Consider the following 23,193-nt stretch of genomic DNA (forward strand, 5'->3'; position numbering starts at 1 on the left):
AGAAGGTGAATGCCAGATCAAAGCAGAGTTGAAAAGATGTCATTTCACAGATTTTTAAAAATCAGCCATAGAAACCTCATTACCCTTTAAAACCTGTGCGAGCATTTTGGGGAAGCCTCCATTTTTACCTCAGCAATATTTGAAGGGTCAAAGAAAGATTGAGTTCCATGAGTATTAGATGCCCTTTTCTTTTTAAAAGTGTCTTTTTACATGATTCTCGAATCATTTACCCAGATAACCATTTTATAACATATACACATATATTTAGTCGTAACTTTTCTCCCGTCTCCCCGAACAGGAACAAAGTCAGGAAATGAGACATAAGACTTCTCTGGTAATGAGGAAAAGAAAACGACTTTACAGAAACATCCTGGAAAAGTCAAGTAAGTTAAAATATGTCTTTTTTCAGTTCAAAGGAGGCAATATTTTTTTTCAGCTTAGTGTTTAACGTACTAGCATAAACACAAATCAGTGACACAACGCCCCACCAGCAGCTGCCTAATCCTGCTCAATGCCTATTCATTTGGAGGTTCTAGAATTAATATTTGACGCCTTTCTCATTGAAGCAACAACCCCTGACCCTATGTGATTGCACTGTCACGTTATTCTATGACATATTCATCTTGAATTCATTTACGGACGATTTGATTGGAATGAGGTTTGACATGTATTGGATCCTATTAAAGCAGAAGACTTTGATCTTGTTGATGGGGTTTACATGATATGTATCATCTTTACCAGGGATAGCAGGCTTTCACAATGTGGTGGCTACCAAGCTTTAAGGAGTTAGTGACTGACATCTTATCTGACAGGAATACCTTAATCTTGAGGTATTGAATGATATATTCTATTTAAACTAAGCATATGATTTGGTTTATCTTGGGTACCTCTAGTTTCTAAAATGTGGGGAACACACACATATACAACCAAAGTGCCTTAATTTACCCCTTTGACTTCTGAATTTTCCACACACTCTAGAACATCCTGAAGCAAATTGATCTGACTAAAAGAAAAGAAAAATGAACTAGTAACAGAAGAGGAATATATTCGAATTTCTTGAAATGTTCTCTTCCCCTTTGAAAATTTCTCTTAGCAACTTCTCTCTAAACAATACCTCTTGATACGCATTTTGACAGTGTATCCAAATATTATTTTGCTGCAGTTATGTGTATCCCTTGCATCAGCTCTTAGTTTTAATTATTATTATTTCATCTCCGTCTTAAGACTCAGCATACTTATGACATTTGTAGCCCCAAATCCGATCTTAATTATCAGGGAATAGGTTCACATAACTCTTCGGTAAATTCTGCTAGTTGTTCCTGACTTTTCCATTTCTATAGTAAATATTGCAGTTAGGATTTTCAAATCGGGATTAATCCTTATTTTCACAGATAAAGCCCGAGGTTTAAAATTGAAAATTACAAAATGAATGAGGTTAAATCGAAGTTTTAGCACTAGTATCCATTTCAGAAAGGCTGCCATTTAACAGACAGTAAGATATATTCCATAGAACTAACTGAAAAGTTTCAGGAACCTCAACAGTGGATTGTCTGGAGAAATTTTAGTGACCTAACAAAAAAAACTAAAGGACAGAATCTGCTCGGAGAAGGCCATACAAACGCCACTGAAAAGGACAGTAGAAAGCCAACGAGGTTGGTACTAGTGTATGTGAGAGTAGAATTTGGCCCCAAGGTAGAGAGTATATTACCAATGTCCACTCTTTTTATGTGGTAAAGCTGACATGCACGTCAAGAAGAGTGTTTGGCATTTATCATGAATAACGCTAGGTTTACTAGAAAATATGAGTACATATTTATACTGAAATAAAACTGAAATAGAGTGGAGCTGTAAATCTGTTACTATTAAGAAGATCTGACCATAAATAATGTATATTGTTGCATCGATTCCTATTTTTAGTGAAACAATGTACAGTACATTTTTGCTGCTATATAGCTACAGCAGTTAGATTGTAGCAATTTAGTGTGTAGGAGGGGATGAGGTGTTTTTTGTAGTTGTTATTGGGGGTTTTGGGGTTTTTTTTTTTATTAATTCTCTTGATTGCACGAAACATGGAAGCTAAATTAACCCTGAGAGAGAAATTCAGTAAACTAAAATTTTGGGGATAATTAGGCTTTCAAATCGTCACCATATCTGATTTTGCTAAAGGTGACGAGGGACAGCACAGATGGGAGAAACACACACAATACTACACACATTCACTTATTATGTGTGTGAAATTATTTTTATATTTCTACAACTATAGAAGAAAAAATAATGCTTTGTTCAACTTTTCCAGCTGATTCCCAATATACTATACTCGATATGTAGTATAGATGTCTTTCTCCCAAACTATGCTCCAGTTTATTTATTCAGGCTCTTATTTGTGTTAATCATGCATCACTCCTACTGTCTGCTCTGTGGTAGTGGAAGCTTTTGGCATATGTGCTGGAACCATGGGTGCTGGGGGTGCTGCCGCAACCTGCCCTGGTTTGAAGTGGTTACCATTATATACAAGGTTTACCCATTCGTTCAGTGGCTTTCAGTACCACCCTCACTATAAAAATTGTTCCAGCACCCCTAGCTTTTGGTTTCTCCTGCCCTGCTGGCCTGGTTTCACAGTTTATTCATTTTATTACTGCAGTGCAATCAAATGTTGATTCTCTGATTTTATTAGGGAAAGAATCTGTGAACACCTTATTTCAACATGTACCCTTTACATAGCTTTCTAACACAAGCAGGAAGTATTCACCACGGGCTAATACACAGTAACCGCTTAGATATATAGGAAATAAGATGGAGAAATTGATTAATCAGTCTACAAGTGCTGATTCCTGGAGCCTGCCACTTCTAAAGCTCCAAATGTTATCTCTTGGACACCCTTCATGGCATTGGCCCTTGGGTGATGGGACAAGAAGAACAATGGAGTTCTTCACATGCCAATCCCCAGTACCAACAACAACCCTCCAATAACACTGCCTGATGTTTGGGTTCCCCACGTCGTCTTGTGATATCTCCGTTTCAGGATATAAAACAGTATTGTGCAATTATTGTTATCCTTGCAGACTCCTCGTAAAGGGTTTAGAGTTAACGAAGTCCAGGATGAACTCCAGTATTTGTAGAGAAGAGGAATTCCCCTACAATTGCCATGTTGGCTTCAAAATCTAAATTGATAGAGCAGCCCTGCAAACCTAATGTGGCAAGGGATTATAGGAGGCTTCATATATTTAAGGCACAGTCCGTACAGTGTGGATTATCTGGTAAAACATGGCTCATATTGCAGACGGGATTAACGGGACCTAAGTAATCAGTTGAGTGAGTGGTGGTCAGACGAGGTCAAGCTGCCAAAGGCCTGCATTAACAAGCACTCACGTTTTCAAAACATTCTGCAAGAGATGTGTAACTTTGTCGATTTTGGCCAGGTCCTCCTCCTCTTTTCTAATCTCTCCGCCTTCCCTTAGTCATGTGCGCGGCTCCCCTTGCCCCCCTCCTTCTCCTCCACGCACACTAGTAGAACTCCCAAGGTACACAACAAATTATAGGAGTGAAAATACTAACTTCACCTAATATAATTAGAGAGACACCGAGTGGCACTTTTTTTTTCATTCGACTCATGAAGAAGCAAAAAAGACTTCGGGATTTAAGTAAGGGCCGAACAGAGCCAATAACGTTTGACAGGAAACCATCACAATATTTTAAAATAGCATAAGCAAACTGGTGATAACATTTTTAATTGATAAACTGTTCCAGATGTTTTCTCCCCTGACTGAGAAGTGTCAGAACTGATGGATAACAAGTATGTAGAGATGAAGTGTTTTAAAGAGGTATGAGGAAACAGCTATATTTGGAAGTCACACTCTCAGTATATTTGTAAGTAGCAGATTAATAATTCCTAACGTTTATCTCTTCTGTGCAAAGTGCACTCCTATTGAGATGGGCAGGAACAGGAATGTCAAATGCATTACTTAGTGCAAATAGACTTGAAAGTTAAGATGTTGTGGCGCTAACTGCTGGTGTGTGGTTTAAAATGCCTGAGTAAACATGTTATGTAAGGATGGATAACTAATTGTATCATGTCATTTTTCATCATCTCAAGTCAAAAATATGTACACAATAATGTAAATACAACGATCTAGCTAAATATTAGTTTTGTGTTACAGAAAAAAGAGTCAAATCCAGGCTCATTCCAAAAATATGTAACAGTAGCCAACGCTCGCTATGCAAAGCAGTAATAAAAATGTCCCATATATAATTACGTACGTCCTACACTTTAAACTTATGATTACAAGTCATTGGCGAGTTGCCTGTGTTATGAGAATAGCGCGGTTTAGGTATTAATATGCCAACCGTTATCTTGGTTTACTACTTAACATAAAGATGATCGTTTACAGACGTAGTTAGCAATTGTTAAACTTTATGGAAATACAAAATTATGCGTTTTAACTTGGAAATTGCATTGGGGGTTTCTAACTTCAGATGTAGAGTGAATGTTATAAAGTGTCCATAGACAAGTTAATAGGAAGTCAATAAATAAAAATTGTAACAATGTGAAAATATATATTCATTTGTTTTATTTTTAAAAAGTCTTTCTGTTATTGAGCGAATACTATTTATGACTATTGAATTTTGTGATGACCTTATAGGAAGATATTTATTGTTATGTTTTTCTTTCCCAAAACTGACTCACTGTTTCCACTGTTTTTCTCCGGGATTTTTTTTAACTCACAATACTCCTCTTTAAAAAATTAAGTAGAGGCTTTCTCCTGTGCTGAAGCTCTAAACTTTAATAAATCTATAAGGCCTCAGTGCATAAAGCCAGAAACCCTAGACTATACTTTTATCGTTAACAATGTAAATCCTACAGCCAATGTATTTTCTTTCTTCTAAGGAGTATAAAAATAGGAGAGAGTACTTTATATGTATTTAAGGACTTTTCTTAGAATCGAAAGATGGGTGGTTAGATTGCACAATTCTGTAAGTGGAAAGAGAGAGAGAGAGAAAGAGAGAGGGAGATTGTTCCCTTTTCTGCGTTAAATACTAAGTTTCATTCTTAATGTAATGATTTATCATATTACTCCAGCAGCCATTAACAAAATAACTGTTGACATTTAAATATGTGGCGTGGGATTCCTCCAAGAATCCTTTCTAAGATTTGGTATAAAGATATAATACTCCCAGAACTAGCCAAATTGTGTAATCTTAGGAAGTAAGACTCTAGTGTCGCTTAACTACTATTTCTCAAGTAGAAAGACCTGTTATCTGTGCTGTCAACAAGTGTCAGAAATCTAAAGAGTTGCCCAGCTCTGCTTCCCATGATGTGTTCTGTATGCAGAGCTCGTCCCCTCGCATTGTCCTCCTTTCAGTTGGAGAAAAGGCCCTTGAAATGCTCGTACATGGGAAAGATTTGTGTGTGCTATAAATAAACAGGAGTCAAAATGATGGGGGGAAAAATCCTAACGAAGCATCAGAGCTGAATCTGAGCATTAAGTTTCATCAATAAAAACTTGCTTCCACAAAGGATGCTACTCAAGGGAGGCTGAAGCAGCCCCATGCTTCCCTTCTTCCTTCGGGAATGGCCTTCAGGCAGGAGGTGGATACGTCAGTAGGTTTTCACAAACCGAGACAAAAGTGCAACCGCGCTCTTTATTCAAAACTTGAGATAGTGACCTGGCGTGGGGGAGGGAGGCAGGGTAGACGGTGCAGGCTCAGGACCTGTCTCCCCCTTCCCCGTTTCCCCGGGCGTTTTGTGTGGCTGGATCACGGAAGTTAGGGGAAGCCCCAGCCCATCTTTGTTGCGAGCTGCACTTCAAGTCACCCTTCGACTTAACAAAGCAACGGGCGCGCGAGCGGCCAATCAGGCAACTTGTTCCGAAGGCAGCCGCGGTTCGCAGCTACGTGCCGGCTGGTGGCTCTGGAGGGGCTCTGGGGAGAGAGCGGGTGCAGGGGGAGGCTGCTTGGCGGAGGGGGGAGGCTAGGTCCAGGCGAGCGGCGGAGCCAACCAAGGAAGCAGACGGGTTTCAAAGTGCAGAGGCTTCCGGCTGCCGATCGGCCTCCCCGGGGCGAAGGGCAGAGCGCGGGGAGGAGGAACCAGCGAGCCGGCACCCCGAGCACGATCGGCAGAGCGGTTGGAGCTGCTTCCCTTGGACTGGCTCCTCCTTCGGCTACCGCCGCTCATTGCCGCTAAGAGCCAGCGAGGAGCCTGGGCTGGGCCAGGACCAGGCGACTGCCGCGCCGGCCGGCCCTGCCCTGCGCTCTCAGTGAAACGCAGCTAGACACCAAAATGCGGGGAGCCGGCGCTGCGCATTGCTCGCTGGCGAGGCACTGGGGGGAGGGCGGCTTTTCGCGGAGAAGCGGGCGCCCCCAGGTTAGCGCCTGCGTAGCCCCAACCACCTCCTACCCCTCCACACACATGCACCCTGATTAAGCTTTTCAGTAGACAGCCGGACCTGTCATCGCTGACGTCAGCGAGCAGGCTATGGCCAATGAGAGCGCGCGGTGATTGTTTCGCTCTCTGGGCTGGCGCCGTGTCCACGAATTTCTATTCAGCAGCCTCCCAGCGTCCTGCTGCTGCCTCTCAAGCGTATAGGATTCCACGTAGGCATTAAAAGGGTGGGGGGAGGGAACAGGAAAACAAAAAAACAAAAACAATAACCAAACCAGCCCCAGCCCCTCTCCCCCCGCCAAAAAAAAAACTTTGGGGAAAAAAAGTTTCGCCTCTCTCTGTCTCTGTCTCTCTCCTCCCCGCTGTCAGGTGACTTTTTAGAATTAGAAGCTAATGAGCGTGGATGCTTTGGGGAGCCCAGTGATGGACCCTGCTGCACTCTCCAAACGGAACACGGCGCTGAGATTAGTAGACTTGGCAGGGGCTCATCACCACCATCATCATCTCCACCCCCCTCAGAGCATGACAGGCTTCCCGGGCTTCGCCGGGCATCCCCACTCAGTGGCTCCCACGCACCCTGGGGAGTACGCCGCGGAATCCCGCCTAGGGCCGAATCCATTCCGGCCTGAACACATGGGACACCACCACCATCACCACCATCATCATCATCATCCTCATCACCCTGCAGCCCTTAAACTCAGCCCTGCCCCTCATCCTCATCCTCACCACCAGTACCACCACCACCACCATCATCATATGGCAGGCCAAGCTGAGGTGGTCTCTAGTCAAACAGGAACGTTTGGCCCGGCGCAGTCAACAGCAGTCCCTTATCCAGTGTCTCGCACAGCCCAGGCTATTTCAGCAGGTAGGGACTTCTTAATACGCAGGGATCTGACAGCTCCAGTCATGCCAGGGCTAACTGAGCAACACACTGCTACAAGTTCTCACCAAGGAATGTTTGTCTCAACAACAGGTAGCTACCCCGGACATCATGGTCACCACCACTCAGAAGCTGGGAATCATTCTCTGTTCTCTGGACTCCATGAGCAGCCTCCCCATGCAACTCCAGGTGGCCATCTAAACGGACAGATAAGACTGGGGTTACCTGGAGAAATGTACGCCAGGTCTGAACTTTTCACTCAAGTACCAGCCTCCAGGACCGATCCTTTTGCTGCTTCCTCTCTTCATAGCTACGGTGGCATGAATCTGAACGTGAATCTGGCTCCACACCACGGCCCTGGTGCTTTCTTTCGGTACATGAGGCAGCCCATCAAACAGGAACTCATCTGTAAATGGAATGAGTTGGACCAGACTCCCAAAAAATTATGCTCGAAAACTTTCACCACAATGCACGAGCTGGTGACTCATGTCACAGTGGAGCATGTTGGAGGACCCGAGCAATCCAATCACATATGTTTCTGGGAAGAGTGTCCAAGAGAGGGGAAACCTTTCAAAGCCAAATATAAACTTGTAAATCACATCAGAGTCCACACAGGTGAAAAACCCTTCCCCTGCCCTTTCCCAGGCTGTGGGAAAGTGTTTGCTAGATCAGAAAATCTCAAAATACACAAAAGAACTCACACAGGTCAGTATTGAAAGCTATCCTTAATTTCTTTATTTTGTTCAGCGTCCTCTTTAAGTAGTGTTTCGTTATGGAGAATGAATGCACACCAAATAATTATTTTAATTACATTCTTAGATTTGTTTTCTTTTTTCTCCATTTTCAAAAATGAATAAATCTCAGAATTTATGTATAGAAATTCTAAAGCGTATATAGACTAATATAATGTTTGTTCATCTATATCTTTATAAATACTGAGAGAAATGAATACTACACGTCTATTCACGCAGGCTGGGAATTTTTTTTCTCTGGCGGTTTAAAGTAGTCGAGGGAAATGAAATCATTGTGCAAGCTCACAAATTAAAAGTGAACAATAGAAATTACAGCTTGTCTGGTCAATTTTGACTGATGTCGCTGAGATGCTGCTGCCTCTAACATTGTGAGAATAACACAGCTGCAACCTTTTCGTTCATCTGTTTTGTTTTGGTCAGATGGAGTTTTTAATGTTTGAGCTGAATAACAGTGACATTTTTAATGAACATGACCATCTAAGGTCTCTGTGCATTTGCAAATGTGGGGAGCTGAAAGTTTTTGTTCTAGGGAGGAAAAATAGTATTGTTTCGGCCTGTACATTTTGAAATGTCATTCGCAGAACTGTTAAGTGAAATTAGGACATGTATCAGAAACATCCGTTAGTCCTAGTTCACAGAAAGGAAAGTAACTCGTGGAAGATTTTGCAAAGCGATGTTTGAACTCTTCCGGCCAGAAAGGCATCTATAATTAATGAAATTGCACGTAGAAAGTTTTCACACTTACAGAAGCAGCCTGTGAAGTTGTATTAATTAGTTTAGCAGCCGGTGTTTGTAGTCTCTGGCGCTGGCTTTTTTCTGAAGAAGAAGATAAGAAATAAGCCCTTTCGGAAAATTAAATCTGTTCCAGTATAGGGTTTTCCGCCTTCCACCCCCTCCTGTACAGCCTTATGCACTAGGGAAACTACATAATCCTACTGTAAGATCTGTTTACAGCCAAACGATTTTTTTCGCCCTCCAGTTCATAAAACTCCCCCTCCCCCACGGTCGGTGTTTGTCTTGACTCTGGTGCAGTTGCATTTTTGTGCTATAGCTCAACAAGGTACAATATGCGTGAGAAATATACTCATTTTGTATCAATGTATTCTAAATACAGCGCAGTAATTTTACAGTAGCCATCGCTATTAACATAATATTTCCCCCCAGCTCGTTTTAAATATATACTCCAATGTTTTATTAGTCTAATAGTCTTTCGATAATTTATTTTCTTTAGCAAAAAAGACCCCACATAATATAAATGATACACTAACCATCTTCCTGTTAGTTCAGAACAGGTAGAACCATTAAACAGGATAGCTCATCCCTTAATGACAGTGTTTTTCTTAAGTAAACAAACTTTTACTGCTCTTTAACGGCCTCACTGTTTGAAGTCTGTGAAGCAGAAAATGGTTAAATTCTTAGGGAAATTGACCTACATCAGAGAAGTAGGTCCAGGATATAACAGGAATCGTAGGTTTGGATTTATTAAATATAATTTCGTACGTACATACTTTTCACTTTTACTTTCCCAATGACTAATTGCTGCATTCTGAAAAATCCTGCAGGGCCTTTACGGGTCTGTCGTTTCTATTAAACACCCAGAAGTTGTCAAAAACAAAATGTTTCTGAAACCGTAATAGAACTTTGTACAAATTATTCATGAAGACAGTTCTGAATTCAACAGGAAAATAATTGCCTTCTCAAATATTAATGACTTCATTTCCCTGAGTCTGGGAAACGGGTGGATTTCTTGCGATTTGGGAATTTTCACGATTAAATTATATTTATTATCTAATTTATAACAACAGGGAACAGGTGGAGATGGAAGGAATTCATTTTCCTGTCCAGGAACAATAGTGGAAAGTGTGAGGTTGGAAACTATTCCCACCAACACACATGCATTTTAACGTTTAATTGATAGAGGTGCTAGTCACAATTTTATGCTACTCCCTTCCCCCGTGAGGATTTTGTAAATATCTTAATCCACTCTTAGAACTGGGAGATTATATCAAAATCTCCAAGACGCTAAATGTAACTGAACAGTTTTGCACAGCTACAAGTGTGGTTTTAAAATGGCGGTTTAGACTCTTGGCTTCTCGAGAGCCTTTGCAACTTTTTACATGTAGCCTTCCAAATCCAGGACGTTTTAAACGGTCTTTTCCTGAAGTATAAATATTTACACATAGAAAAACCTTCTCTTTAGATGGAACCACTTAAAAATATTCGCATTGCTGCTAGTTACTGAGGCATTCAAAGAATGCAAACCAGACAGATGAGAAAACGTTGCCCTTTTCAATCTCTGAGTTATCACATTGTACGAAAATACTTTTTAATTACTATATCAGAGAGGTTAAGCAAAGTTAAACATTTTTCAACACTTGAGAAATGAAGAAGCAGCCCAATTTTACCTGAATGTAACTCACTTTGCACAATTACGATGTTTATGAGGATGGCTTTCCCTGGGGTCTCCTAACTTACTGCTTGCTTGTACTACACTATTATCCTTGATTTGTTGTCGCAGTTCAAGATGCTGAAGGTCAAACTATTTCCTTACGTGAAACTGTAGCTCGAATATACACATATATGTAGCGCGAGAAAATATTTTGTTGCAGGACCTGAGTTGCATCATTTCGTCAGTGATCTTGTTTTTTGGAACTTGTTTATTATTATGCCAGATATTTGTAGTTTCAAATATTAGTTCTACCGTATGTGAGAGATCGTGCTCGATTATCGGCTTTAAAGTCATTGAAAGAGACTTAGTTTAAATATGGAGCTTTCCTCCGCCCACTCTTATAAAGTGCAATTGTATTAAATATTTACAATACTGATATTTAATGTATTAAAAGACGATTTTGTGTCAAAAAGGAAATATAATCAAGGTTGCGTCATTCATAAATTAGTAATTACAACATGCAAAAAGATTGATACATGCTAAATCCTCTTGACCAAGTACGCCATGATGGTGTGCACAGTGGCTTTGTCTGAGCATCCAATCCAAATAACTTCAGAGTTATAATTTGCGGCTTCTTTTGCAAGGTAATATAATTTTGTTATTAAAAAAAACAATATTCCCATACCTCGGGTAATAGAAAGTTCGTGCTCCTTTTGCATACATGTTTTGCAGTTGTGTATTATCAGGTAAAATAATTTATGGAGAAGTAATATAATTTAATGCTGAAACTGTCTTTGACGCGTTTCCTTGAAAGCACGCCTCATATATCATACACTATACTTAGTGTAGAAAACCCTAGGTTAACCTCTCGCAGTATTCAACCAACACGATTGTATTTCTAAACACGTACATGATGTTTCTGATATTGCCATCAAATTTAATCTTGATTTAAATTTCCTCCATTACTGCATATGTTTGTATGATGAAAGAGTTTTACCCTAACAACAGCAACTGACACTGGCCTAGTCACTTTCGCATTTAAGCTACGTCATATTGACTCTCACAGTCTCACTTTTAAGATGGTTCTGTTCTTTAAACCTGGCAAGATAACATGCAGTAAAAAAAAAAATCTATATTCATACACGCTACCCATGATCGTAGTCAATATAAAAATATACTGTATCAGCTGGGATTTAGTAAGGCCATGAGCAAAATTTCCATGTGCACCTCTGGGAGTTTGAGAAATTAACTTAATGTAATTTCTGGCCATTCCTGTGCATAACGCTGAATTGTGGCAGACAGAGCACACATTGTTTACATGTAGCCTGCAACTGCACTTGGGCTCTACCTTACCCGACTTCTTTGTGGCTTGCACAAATCCCACTTTAACAAACAATTTAAACTAAGGGAGAAAGGACAACTATGAATTGGTGTTTCGGTGAAAATGGTGTGTGTGTGTGAGAGAGAGAGAGAGAGAGAGAATGGAAACTTGAAAAAAATAATGCAAGATTCAGTTTTAAAAATATTTGCACCTATACTAAATTGTATTCTCATATATTGCTCAGATCGTTTTTTAAAGCACACCTCTTTATTTGTCTGTACAATGAAATGGGAGATTAGTGTAGAGGGCCTATTTGGAAGGTTTAAATCACAGGGGCATGCTGAGGGATTTCATGTTTTAAAACCCTAAGGAACCTCCTTTCTCCTCCCCCAACACTACCACCCATTTTACTAATGTATGTACTCGTTAATTGCATTCTTTCAGGAGAAAAACCATTCAAATGTGAATTCGAAGGCTGTGACAGACGATTTGCCAACAGTAGTGACAGGAAGAAGCACTCTCACGTGCACACCAGCGACAAACCCTACAACTGCAAAGTGAGAGGCTGCGACAAGTCCTACACCCACCCCAGTTCCTTGAGGAAACACATGAAAGTGCACTGCAAATCCCCTCCTCCGAGTTCAGGCTACGAGTCCTCCACACCTTCCCTGGTGTCTCCCTCCTCGGACTCCGGCCGGGACCCTCCTGCTTCCTGTTCTCATGCAGAGCCAGTAGCATCGTCGCAAACTGCAGCTAACCTGAGCGAATGGTACGTGTGTCAGAGCTCGGGGGCCAGTGGCATCCCAACTCCTCCCAGTAACTCTCCGTCACCTAACCCGGGAGAGGCTTCTTACACGAACTGTGAGCTCAGGCCCAATTATTAGAAATAAATCAATAAACAGATAGCTCACACGGTCTGCAGTCTGGATCTCATCGAATGGTCTCCTCTTGTTAGCTCTGCTACCTTTGCGATGCAGAACCACTGTACCAAGACTGCCACAGTAGAGGGAACAACAATCTTATGCGAGGGGATCATAGATAATGTGAGCACCACACAGGGGAATAAAAAGAGATAGAGGCGCTGCCCTGGCACATGGCCTCTGAAGAGAAGATGCATTGTAAAATAAATTAAACAGGTCTCTGTTACAAACTGCATTTATGGTACCCAGCACACGCGAAGGCAACTTCAGTTCGTCCTCATTGCTTTTTGCATCCTTATACACACTCCTCTGGTCGCCTGGTTCTAATATGTTTACAAACTCATCGATTTTAAACATCTTGTGTATTAACGAACCAAAGTGTTTTAATTTGGATTTCTAGCTGTACAGGTTTTATTGTCGATGGTATCTTGTGATAGAGGTTTATTGACAGTTTTGTTAGCTCACTATTCTCTCTCTCTGTTTACCTCTCTCCTTTCTCTCTCTCTCTCTGTATATATACACACGCGCGTGCGCGCGCACACACACACACAATTATTTGTTACCGAATTGTATGAAATCAATCAATTAAATTCTTTGATTAAGTAACCAATTCAGCGGACGTTTCTGTAAAGAATCCCAATCCCTTTTGCTGGTGCAGTATATCCCCCCTCCCAGTTGTCACTAATTATAATAATAATAAAATGGCCCAAGGGTGGCTTAATGATTAATTGTCCATTTTAGTTTACACTAGTAATGACTTTTAATACATAAACGTATTTCCCTCCCTCCCCACCCCTTGAAAGTGTCATTCCTGTTGAATTGTGGGGCTTTGTGATTTCTTGGGAGGACGAAAATCCGTGTTCTTGCGCGGGGGGGTGGGGGTGAACTATTACGGATGACGTCATTGTGCTGAATCCATAGGAGCTGGGACTATCCGAACAGACTTGTGAGTTGTCAATTTCTCTGAATGAATCATGTAAAATCAGTGCTGGTCTTGTCTGCAGCGCACAACATTTGTCTTGTAATAATAATAAATTTTGTAAAAACAAAGTAACATGGTTTTAGAATGTTCATCGTATCTAAGACCCTAAAACTATAATCTCCCCGAACCTACATGATTCACTCCTAGGGATAAAAACAACACCGGTTTTTTGTTTTTTTTTTTCTTTTTTTGTTTTTCTTTTTTTGTTTTTTTTTTTGGCACTGAGTAACTTGAAACTGCCTACAGGTAAAATTTTAATTCGTTCATTCATTCTGTTTAAAAATACCACATAGTGAGGGGCAAATAAACAATGCGATTTCCCGAAAGTGGTTTCTGTGGCGTGCTAAATGCAGACAGAGTGGCTGATCTAGTCATCCTTTTTCAAATTGTGCGCAAAATCCGCTACGAGCTGTTCAGTCAGGTAACGGGTTAGTGTTACGTGGCCCCACAGGAAAAAAAAAAGGACAATTGTGAAAGGGATCAATAATCTAATCATCATCCCTCTGGTGCGTCTTTATTTTCTTCCAAAGCCACTAACTTCTACGTATTTGAACCTACACAACTTTGTTCGGATGCTGCTTGTTAATTTAAGAAGCATTCCAAACAATGGAAACACGATACATAAACATGTATATAGATATATCTAGTGAATTAGCTAGGCAAATTTAAAAATAAACTATTGTAGTTATCACCAATATAAACTATAAGAGGATTGTTCCCAACTGACTATTCAAACCATGAAACGTATACCGTGGAAATTAAAAGGTATGGAAGCCATCTGCGAAAGGAGAGGGTGTTTCCATCTTGTCTTGAGATCTGTTTATTTCTTTTATTTCTTTATTTACATAAGTGTTTGGATGTGAAGGCTAATCACCTTTAATTTTTCATTTGCTTGTTACAGATGTCTACCCCGTTGCTCTCAAGGTAATCTAGATAGACGCAGCTGAAAGCCTGAATCTTATGCCTTAGACATCAAAGAAAGCTCGCACAAAGAAGTATTTCTTCGCAAGGGTGAATCTTCATGGTAAGTTAGGATTTCTATGGCAATAGGCAAGTCATACTTAAATAGTGAAAGGCAAAGTCTGGAGCCCGTCCAGACTTTTCATTAAGGACATAATATTTACGTCTAACAGGCCCTTTTTTCTTGTGTATACAAGTATATATTTTTGTTTGACGCGAACTAAATCATTTTCATTTAATTTCCGGTAAACAAAACCCACGCGAATGGGCACTTGTTCCAGATCATAATAAAAATGGATAAGAATGTCAGGAAGAAAAGGCCCGCTTGAACCGTCGCGTCAGCTCACTTTTGTTTCTGCTTTCTGCCTTGGTCAGAGAATGCGTTTGGGATTTGATGGCGAGTTTCTAAAGGCAAGGAAATGGTTTTTAAGGGGGAAAAGAAAAGGAGAAAGGTCTAATCAAGCTCGGGTTGTTCAAAGGGTCTGATTTTGGGGTTGAAAGTGTGAGTTTTATGGTGCATCAACATGCCACGTTAGGATCGCTATGGTAATGAGGAGAGCAATAGCAAGCGGCCTTCAAAGGAGGCACACTCCATTTGAGACAGTCTATTAAGATACATTTGCGCTGACCTTTGGTTTCATGCTAGCTTAATACAGTCAATCTGCTCTTCTTCAGAAATATACTTCCTCCGCCTAATACACTTTCATAGACTGTTTTTGTTTGCTTTCACCCTAAGGTGGGGTTTGGTATGGTATTTTTGCACTGAAGTTATTATACCAAAAGGAGGGACTGCCAATACAAGGCATGTACATATTCTGGGTTAGTGCTAACTCTCTTCAGAACATGAACATTTCTAACCAGCTGACATATTTTTTTTCAGAATCCAGACGATCAAACATTCCCATTCAAAAATGGCTCCAGTGTAAAAAAAAAAAAATATTGTGTGTCTTCCTCCCACGCCCTTCCCCAGTCCCCAGACAGTGAAGTTAGGATGGGAAATTAAAGGGACACTTGAGCTTTCTTAGTCTAATGGTGTAAGGTGTATCTAGAAAGGTAAATAAGAACCTTTGGATCATATCAATATTCCCTGAAAAATAAATAGGGAAAAGGCCTGACTAGAAGCTGTTGTGGAGGAAGTCCCCAGCCCAAGGAAACACTGATAGTGGCAGGTTTGGAAAGTGGAAAGTGCTTGAAGGGATGAAGAACTTGACATCCGCATGGCTGAGGCCATGGCCGATGGGTTATGGTCCCGGGAAAGTTAGAAGTCCTATTCCAGTAATTGTCTTGTTGTTTATTTTATCCAAGTACCCCAGTGAATAGGGGAAAAATAAACACGACGAAAAAATTCAAACAGTTGAGTCGTCTTTAGTGCCAGCCCTTGTGATTGAATAAAAAGGATGGTCCAATTTCTATTGAGCTGAGAAATCTTTGAAGTGGGAGTTATTATCTGAGAAATTCCTGCTTGTCGTCCTAACAACGCTGATGAAACGTAAAAGGCTCTTTGTCAGCGATTTGTTCTCCTTTCTGTCAAACTCACCCTGCCCGTTAGCTTTAAACCGTTTCTAAAGAGATAAAATCGAACTTTTAAAGATAACTTTAGGGGCCGGGAGGATACAGAAAATGGCAAACTATCTACTCATATGTATATGCATACATACGTATGTGTATGTGTCTATGTGTATCTCTGTCTGTGTATAGATATATAGATATATAGATAGGTGTATGTATGTCCTGGCTGCTCTATAGTTCTCAGTTTTAAACGATGTCCATTTCTGCATTTTATCTCCTGAACTTTTCTGTCCAATAAATTATTCCTACACATTTGCTGCACGGAATGCAATTCTTGTGAAAAGGCAGAAATGAGGTGTTTCATTAACACTAGTCTGTAACCAGCAAGTGTTTTCTTTCCAGTATAATGAATGCAACAGCATACCCTTAACAGTAAAGGCTTTGATAATTTTAACATTCGGGATACCTATTAAGAATGTATATACTGCAATGTACCGAAATTGTTACGCATTAAAACCGATAGCTTCCATATGTTTCCATGTTTTATTGTGAGTAAGTGTAAAGATAGTCAAACTGCATCTCTTTGTATCTTCATTTTATAAGCATCACAGTGTGCGATTATCTAATGACCTTACCAAGGTCTATTTGGGAGTTTTACATTTTGAGATCATTAAATACTTTTTTTTTGTAAAAAGAATCTCCTGAAGTTGTAACTCATCAGTGTACTTTTATTTTCGCTGCTACAGAGTGCTGTGAGCCCAATCCTGTAATTCTAATAATTCTCATTGATATAAATGAGAGTTTGCCTAAGTAAAGACTGAGAAAAACTGCAGTGAAGTTGGTCCTTTTTATTAATTGAAGATCCTCTCTTTTTTATGTTTAAGGGAAAATACAATGATCACAAATGTATCGTAAAATGTAACTCGTCAAAACAATTAAAATGTTGGAATATTATATATCTTTCCAGACTCTCTATCATCTATGTTTTCCTTCCAGCACACGTTTAATGATGAAGTAATTTTGTTTTATGTGTTTGAAAATATTATTTTAAATTTGTTAAGTAATTGAATTATTTTTACAGTAAATATTTATAAAAGTATCAATTCTGTCATTTATTTACAAATATGTACTTAAAATGTTCTTTGTATCAGTTATACTGCACCATTTATAAAAGACACTATGTATACATCTTTTTTCCCCCATTTCTATTATAAATGTGGGTTAAATAGCAATTGCAGACATCCTACTAAATTAGTATATAATCGATCATCGACGTATAGTTTCTATTAGTTTCTAATATAGGTTCATGCTAATTATTTTAGTTTTAATGGCAATTATATTTGTTCGTTTTTTTATAAAAACTCTTTGACTAGACTCTTAAGATAATATTCTTTACACATGAAACTTCAAGACGAGCTATAATAAATTGTACTTTAAATATTGACAGAGGGTCAGAGGGAGAATTTAAAAACTCGTATCATGAAGTTCCTTATAATTAAACTCGTCTTCTTTTGTTTATCTCCGTTGATTATCATTACAACTGCGTATAGACGCCTTCAAAATGATTTCTTAATTTTGGATTTCATCAATATGCTTGAAAATAACAAATGGTTAAAAATTAGGGTCCTACCACAAAAAATGCTGTTTCTAACTATCGATGATGAATGCATTATTTTATTCAGAGAAATCCCTGCACAACATGGAATTATTGTTACACTTGCACTTTTTATAAGCTCCCTCAAGAGCATGTGGATCACTTTTTACTGAGTTGAAATTAGTTGATCATTTAAAGTAATTTAAAGGTAAGTTGTTTTGCTATGCATACCCCATAAACTGAATTTCGTACGTTGCAGAGTTTAGCACCTCTTGAGGATTCTTGGAGTTTTTTAAACTTGATCTTTTAAATCTTATTCTTCCAGTATGAATGATGCAGCACTCCTATGCGAATACCGTAGCTCTCCTCGTGCCGCTTATTCAGTGGTGCGCATGCGCATTGGCTTATCTTTTAAGCAAAACTTTAAAGAAGTTGCCTAACACAGATGACATACAACTGACTTTTGTGGTAGGAATGTTGTCAATAAATAATACCTTTGAATATGGAGAAAGAAAGAAAGAAAGAAAGAAAGAATTTACTGATTTTAAAAGATGACAAAATTGGCACAAAAAGAAAAAAAGAGGGCTAACAGTACATGCTAATTAAAGTATACAATTCTATGGACTATAATGATTGAGCGAAGACATGTAGTTATTACACTTGACTGTAGTCAACAAGGGATGGAATGTCCCCTTAGACAACATGGTGAGAGACGTGTGGGCATTATTAGTGGTCCTTTTATAGACATTGCCTTTTCTTTCTCAGTGCTGACAAACCATTTTAGAGGGATTCATCCCCTGTTGCTTCCTATCATCGATCCCCATGCAAGCTCCTGCATTGTGCAAGTGCATTAATTAAAGACAATTCATTTAACAAAAGAACGTTTATATGTTACGGAAATAAAGATTAGAAATATGAATCAGTAAACTAAATAAACTAAGACCGTAGTTTCCATACATATATCACTTAGATGAAGGGATAGGAAAACTAGGTTCTGCATACTATTAAATACACTTCATTTAACCCCACGGAGCTGTCCATAAATATTGGTTCGGGTGATATCCCTTTGTCTCTTTGGAACATCGCACTTAAATGTATTACAATTAAAAAGATGGTTTTAAAGTGTATTTATAACTGTTGGGTTTAAGCATCAAATTACTTAACCCTCAGCTCACAAGTATTCAGTCAAACATTTAAGTGAAGTCTTTATGCCTGCCTTTTACATGTCTGTTCTGAATGCTGCTAGCCTATGAAGAATAGTTTAGACATGACAGATATGTCAGTACTTTCCCCACTACAGCGCGATCTTTGGACAGTATATGCATTTTGTAAGTCGATCGCTGTTGCATGATTGTCCACTACATTATACAGAAGTTGGTGTCTGAAATATATCGAATCTATATACATTACTCACACGTTCTTCTTTGAACTTATGTCAGTGCAGCAAATGCCATGAATACCACATGGCCGGAAGTCCACTTTCAATCTGACCCATTCTCATTATATTTTGCAAGCTGAAAAAAAATCAACACGGTTCAGCAAAACGCGTGGTAGGCTGCGAAGGTTGATCACGAAAGAAGTCTGAATTATGCGAACGTAAAATAAAAATGATAATAAATCGATTATTATGTTGATGCGTGAAGGGAGTCTGGTTCCCAGTGTCACCCACATGACTTGTGAAGAGGCACCAGCTTTACAGAACGTCTGGGCCATATGTTGATTTATTTGCACCCTACATCTTTTTAAGGATGTTGTATGCTGAATAGCATACCTAGGGTATAAATTAAAGTGCATTAAAATAAATGAACAAGAAAAAACACTATATGTATCTCAAGTCTAAACACATTTAAAGACCAAACAAAAGCACATTGTTCCCATGATTATAATAGGGTCTATTAACCAATTAAAGCTTTTAGTCAAAAGTTCCAGTTTCTATAGTTGAATGAAACTCTAGTAGTTTTTCTTGTGGATGGTTTAAAAGCTTCGTGGAATTAAACTAGAAGGACAATATTCACAGTAATAACAACACGTTACCTAAGGAGTGTATGCATTATAGCAACAGTTTATGGAATCAGTTTTGGTGCATGACTGAATTGTTTAAACTTCTTGGACGCATAAAGCTAAATCTGTGTCAGGAAGTGATCTTGCACGTCTTGTTTGTATTGCCCAGCAATATTTAGCTACTGTAAATTTGGAGTAACCAATACAAAAGTAAATATTGGCGTCAGACAGGTTTTACTTTAACCGGGACAATCCTCTTTACTTGTATTAAAATACATTTAGAGTGTATTTCCTTTTTTTATGAGGCAACATTTTTAGTAAAAAATACCAACTTCAGTTTATTTTAATGCAACTATTCCCAAAAAGTTTATGTCATTAGTAAGTCATATTATGGTTTTGGGCCATTTTATTTATAATATGCACTATACATTGACTCAAAAAATTATAATTATGGAATATAGGCTTAGCTAACCTAAAAAAGTGCGATCAGACTAGTAACATATAAAAAACAGAATCCTTCATATATGTTTGGTTAGCTAAACATTTATTTATAAAACAAACCATGTAAGAATTTAACACAATCTCTAAACAATTTCCGTGTATGTAGTAATTAACGGTTAACAACACATCCTGATTATATTCCAAAATTCCACTGACGTTTGACTATCTTTCTAGAAGACCAAGCATCTCAGGTGCCAGTCCTTATACAATGACAACCTATAGATCAGAATTTATATACCTGACAGCTCTGACAGGTTAAAAACAATGTTTGTGAAAGTCAAAATACTCTAAAACTTTTGATCAGTCATACAGTTTCAGTATTTGTTTGAATTATATGTTTCTATGTTCACTACAAAGGCATTAGAGCAGAAATGAAAACTCTCTGTAGTAAAACATCTAGCTTCTTAATATGTTTTTTTAGCTTTTATCACAAATGTTTCTTTTTGTTAATTTTAAAAAAGAATATGATATAACATAAGGATAAAAATTATATGATATAACACTTGAATTGTGTTATATCATGTAATTATGGGGAGGAATGGAAGGCTTCAGTATTGAAATGTTCAACAAAACGGTTAAATCTGGAGTTTCACAAAGGAAATTTTTGTTCTATACATCTAAGGATATTTCAGTCTCTTTCAAACAGTTGATACAATTGAGGCTCTCTAGGAAAAAATGCTGAAAAAAACATTAGATAAGAAAGGAACCAAGAGTTAGTTCATTTTTATTGTCCAAAAAACAGGACAACTTTTAAAAAAATGTTGTAGAAATACAGAGACTCCTTTAAGTGTGAAATATCATTTCATTGTAAATAGTCAAAAAAGAGTCGGTAATCCAACTTCCGGAAACTGTTCTGAATTATTTCAGCAGACTCTTTTAAAAGGGGATTAGCAGGGCTTTAGGGGCAAAATCCTTCTGTTTTATTCAATCTCTGATTTTATGTTATAATTACTAGATGTAAAGACTCTTGAATTAGTATGCAGCAGTCGTCCAGACATTATGCAGGTGCTATTCTAATCATTCAGCTTTTTAATTAAGGAACGAGGTAAGAAAACAGAATCATAAAAACACTTTTGTGAGAGCTGAGAAAATTGTGAGCGACTGCATGAATAAAGCCTTTATACCTTATCCTGACAGGTCAGACACCAATTGCCTGACTTACGACCTTTTCTTGATGAAACAATAGTTAACAGCTTTCTCACCTTGTTCCCATTATAGCCTTTATTCTTATATAGAATTTATGGAAATGCCCACAAAATGCTTATATTAAAAGGGGGGGGGCGGAGAAGGTATTGCAATTATTGTTGATACGTATCCTATTAAACGATACTTTATCTCTAATAGTTCTGAAATGGGTGCTCAGCATATTTGTACACCAAAGGGTCATACTCATTCACCAAACTTTTACCAGATCATAAGATTTTAATGTTTACGATTAATATGTACAAGAAGAAAAACTTTATGGAATAACAATCCAGCAAGGGTAACTGCCTGCTAGACTAAGAGGGAAATCCAAACGTTTTCTCTGTTCAATCCAATATGTATGACAACACTTTATGTCACAATAAAACCTTAGACCTTTTGTGGTTTTTCGTTTGTTTTTTAATTTCTTTTCTTCCTCCCTCCCCCTCACTGGCATAGACTTTGCTGCATCACGTGTATTAACATATGAATGAAACAAACAGAGCCAATGCATTTAAGGTAATACCTATGCACTGTTCTTGCCTGATTATCTTTTTTATGGAAAGTTGTTTTAACTAATGATATTTACATAAATATGAATAATTATGAAGTTGGAGTTTCTGCTTTGATAGTGGATGGATTCTTTTCTTAAGAGTCTGGATTGCAATCCAAATCTTTACTAGCACCAACCTTCCTGACAGATTACACTGTGTGCAGATAGGGAGAAGGAGAAAGGGTGTGTCTGTGTGTGCCATATTTACATTGTTTTCTTTATTCAAATGTGAAACTTTTCTCTTAGGTCCCTCTTTTATCTTCCCCCCAGACCTCCAGTTCTGAACAGAGTTCAGTGGCTGTAAATGATAGGTTCCCAAAGAATCAATCCGCACTCCTCTAGTACTTTGCAGAGAACAATGCAAGTATTAGGATATCAGCAGCACTCGAAATGATCACGCGTTAAATTATTTTGCTTTCACGGATGAGGAGGCTTTTCTCCAATGTAAATCAAGCGCTTTAGTTATTAAGGCTGAACACTAATCTCCAACAACCTTTACATAATGTGCCAGAATGTGCCACACCACTTCGCACCTGCACTCTGAATAGAGGCGCCTTTTCAATGTGAGACACGCTTGTTGCCCTTCTGTTCCAAAGGAGTTGTCTGAATAAGTCAAGCTTTTTGAATACCCATACTCGCTTTCTCTTTCCCCTTTGATCACAGAAAATGTCTTCTAATTTGTCCTTTTTCATTGTAACAACGTTTTCAAGTCTCTTTTTATTTTCCAAACCACATATTTATAAAGAACATAAATCGCCCAAGAAAACAAAAGTTCCTTCCTAGCCAACTGGCCAAGTAGCTCAGGATTACTTTGTTCTTCAGAAAAAAGTTCTTGCAAAGACTGTTGCTTCTTGAGTTTGTTCTAAACAAATGCTTAACTTTTTGACATAATACTCGGAGATAAACATATTTGCTTCCATTAAAAATAAGGCAATTTATATTTGATTTTTGTGGCTGTTCCCTGCTATYAACAGACTTCTCTGGGGAGCTGCGTTTAAATATTTGTGCATCAGCAATAAATGGCGTATAAAACGTGTCAATCTTGTACATGTTAGGCATACATGGTATTTTAACCTACCTGTTATAACTGCGGGAAAGTTAGGCTTTCTTGAGTTCATAAGTCACATCATGACAAAACCTGTTTTACAGAGTGGTGTTTTTTGCATGAATGGATGAATATCGGAGCAGTCTGTATTAATGGCCTTCTAATATAATTAACTCTGATCTGTAAAAGTTAATGGGAAGCAGAACCGCATAGTTTCTAAAAATC

The 23,193-nt window shown here is 38.6% G+C and overlaps 1 protein-coding gene across 7 annotated transcripts in view; it reads left to right on the plus strand.

Moving 5' to 3' along the window:
- Nucleotides 1-23,193, plus strand: part of ZIC4 (Zic family member 4) — a 255,479-nt gene that overhangs the window by 5,640 nt on the left and 226,646 nt on the right. For 3 of the 7 annotated variants that reach the window (XM_032784795.2, XM_032784793.2, XM_032784794.2), the window contains exons 2-4: nt 299-383; nt 7,353-7,964; nt 12,166-13,143. In XM_032784795.2, the coding sequence (XP_032640686.1) occupies nt 314-383; nt 7,353-7,964; nt 12,166-12,605 (1,122 nt within the window). In that variant the 5' untranslated portion in view covers nt 299-313 and the 3' untranslated portion in view covers nt 12,606-13,143. Of the gene's footprint in view, nt 1-298; nt 384-6,716; nt 7,965-12,165; nt 13,144-14,524; nt 16,622-23,193 lie in introns of those variants that run through there. The other 4 variants (XR_012656370.1, XM_032784792.2, XM_032784791.2 and 1 more) reach the window with 4 other exon arrangements.

This window comes from Chelonoidis abingdonii, chromosome 8, assembly GCF_003597395.2.
Source record: "Chelonoidis abingdonii isolate Lonesome George chromosome 8, CheloAbing_2.0, whole genome shotgun sequence".
Classification (NCBI taxonomy): domain Eukaryota; kingdom Metazoa; phylum Chordata; order Testudines; family Testudinidae; genus Chelonoidis; species Chelonoidis abingdonii.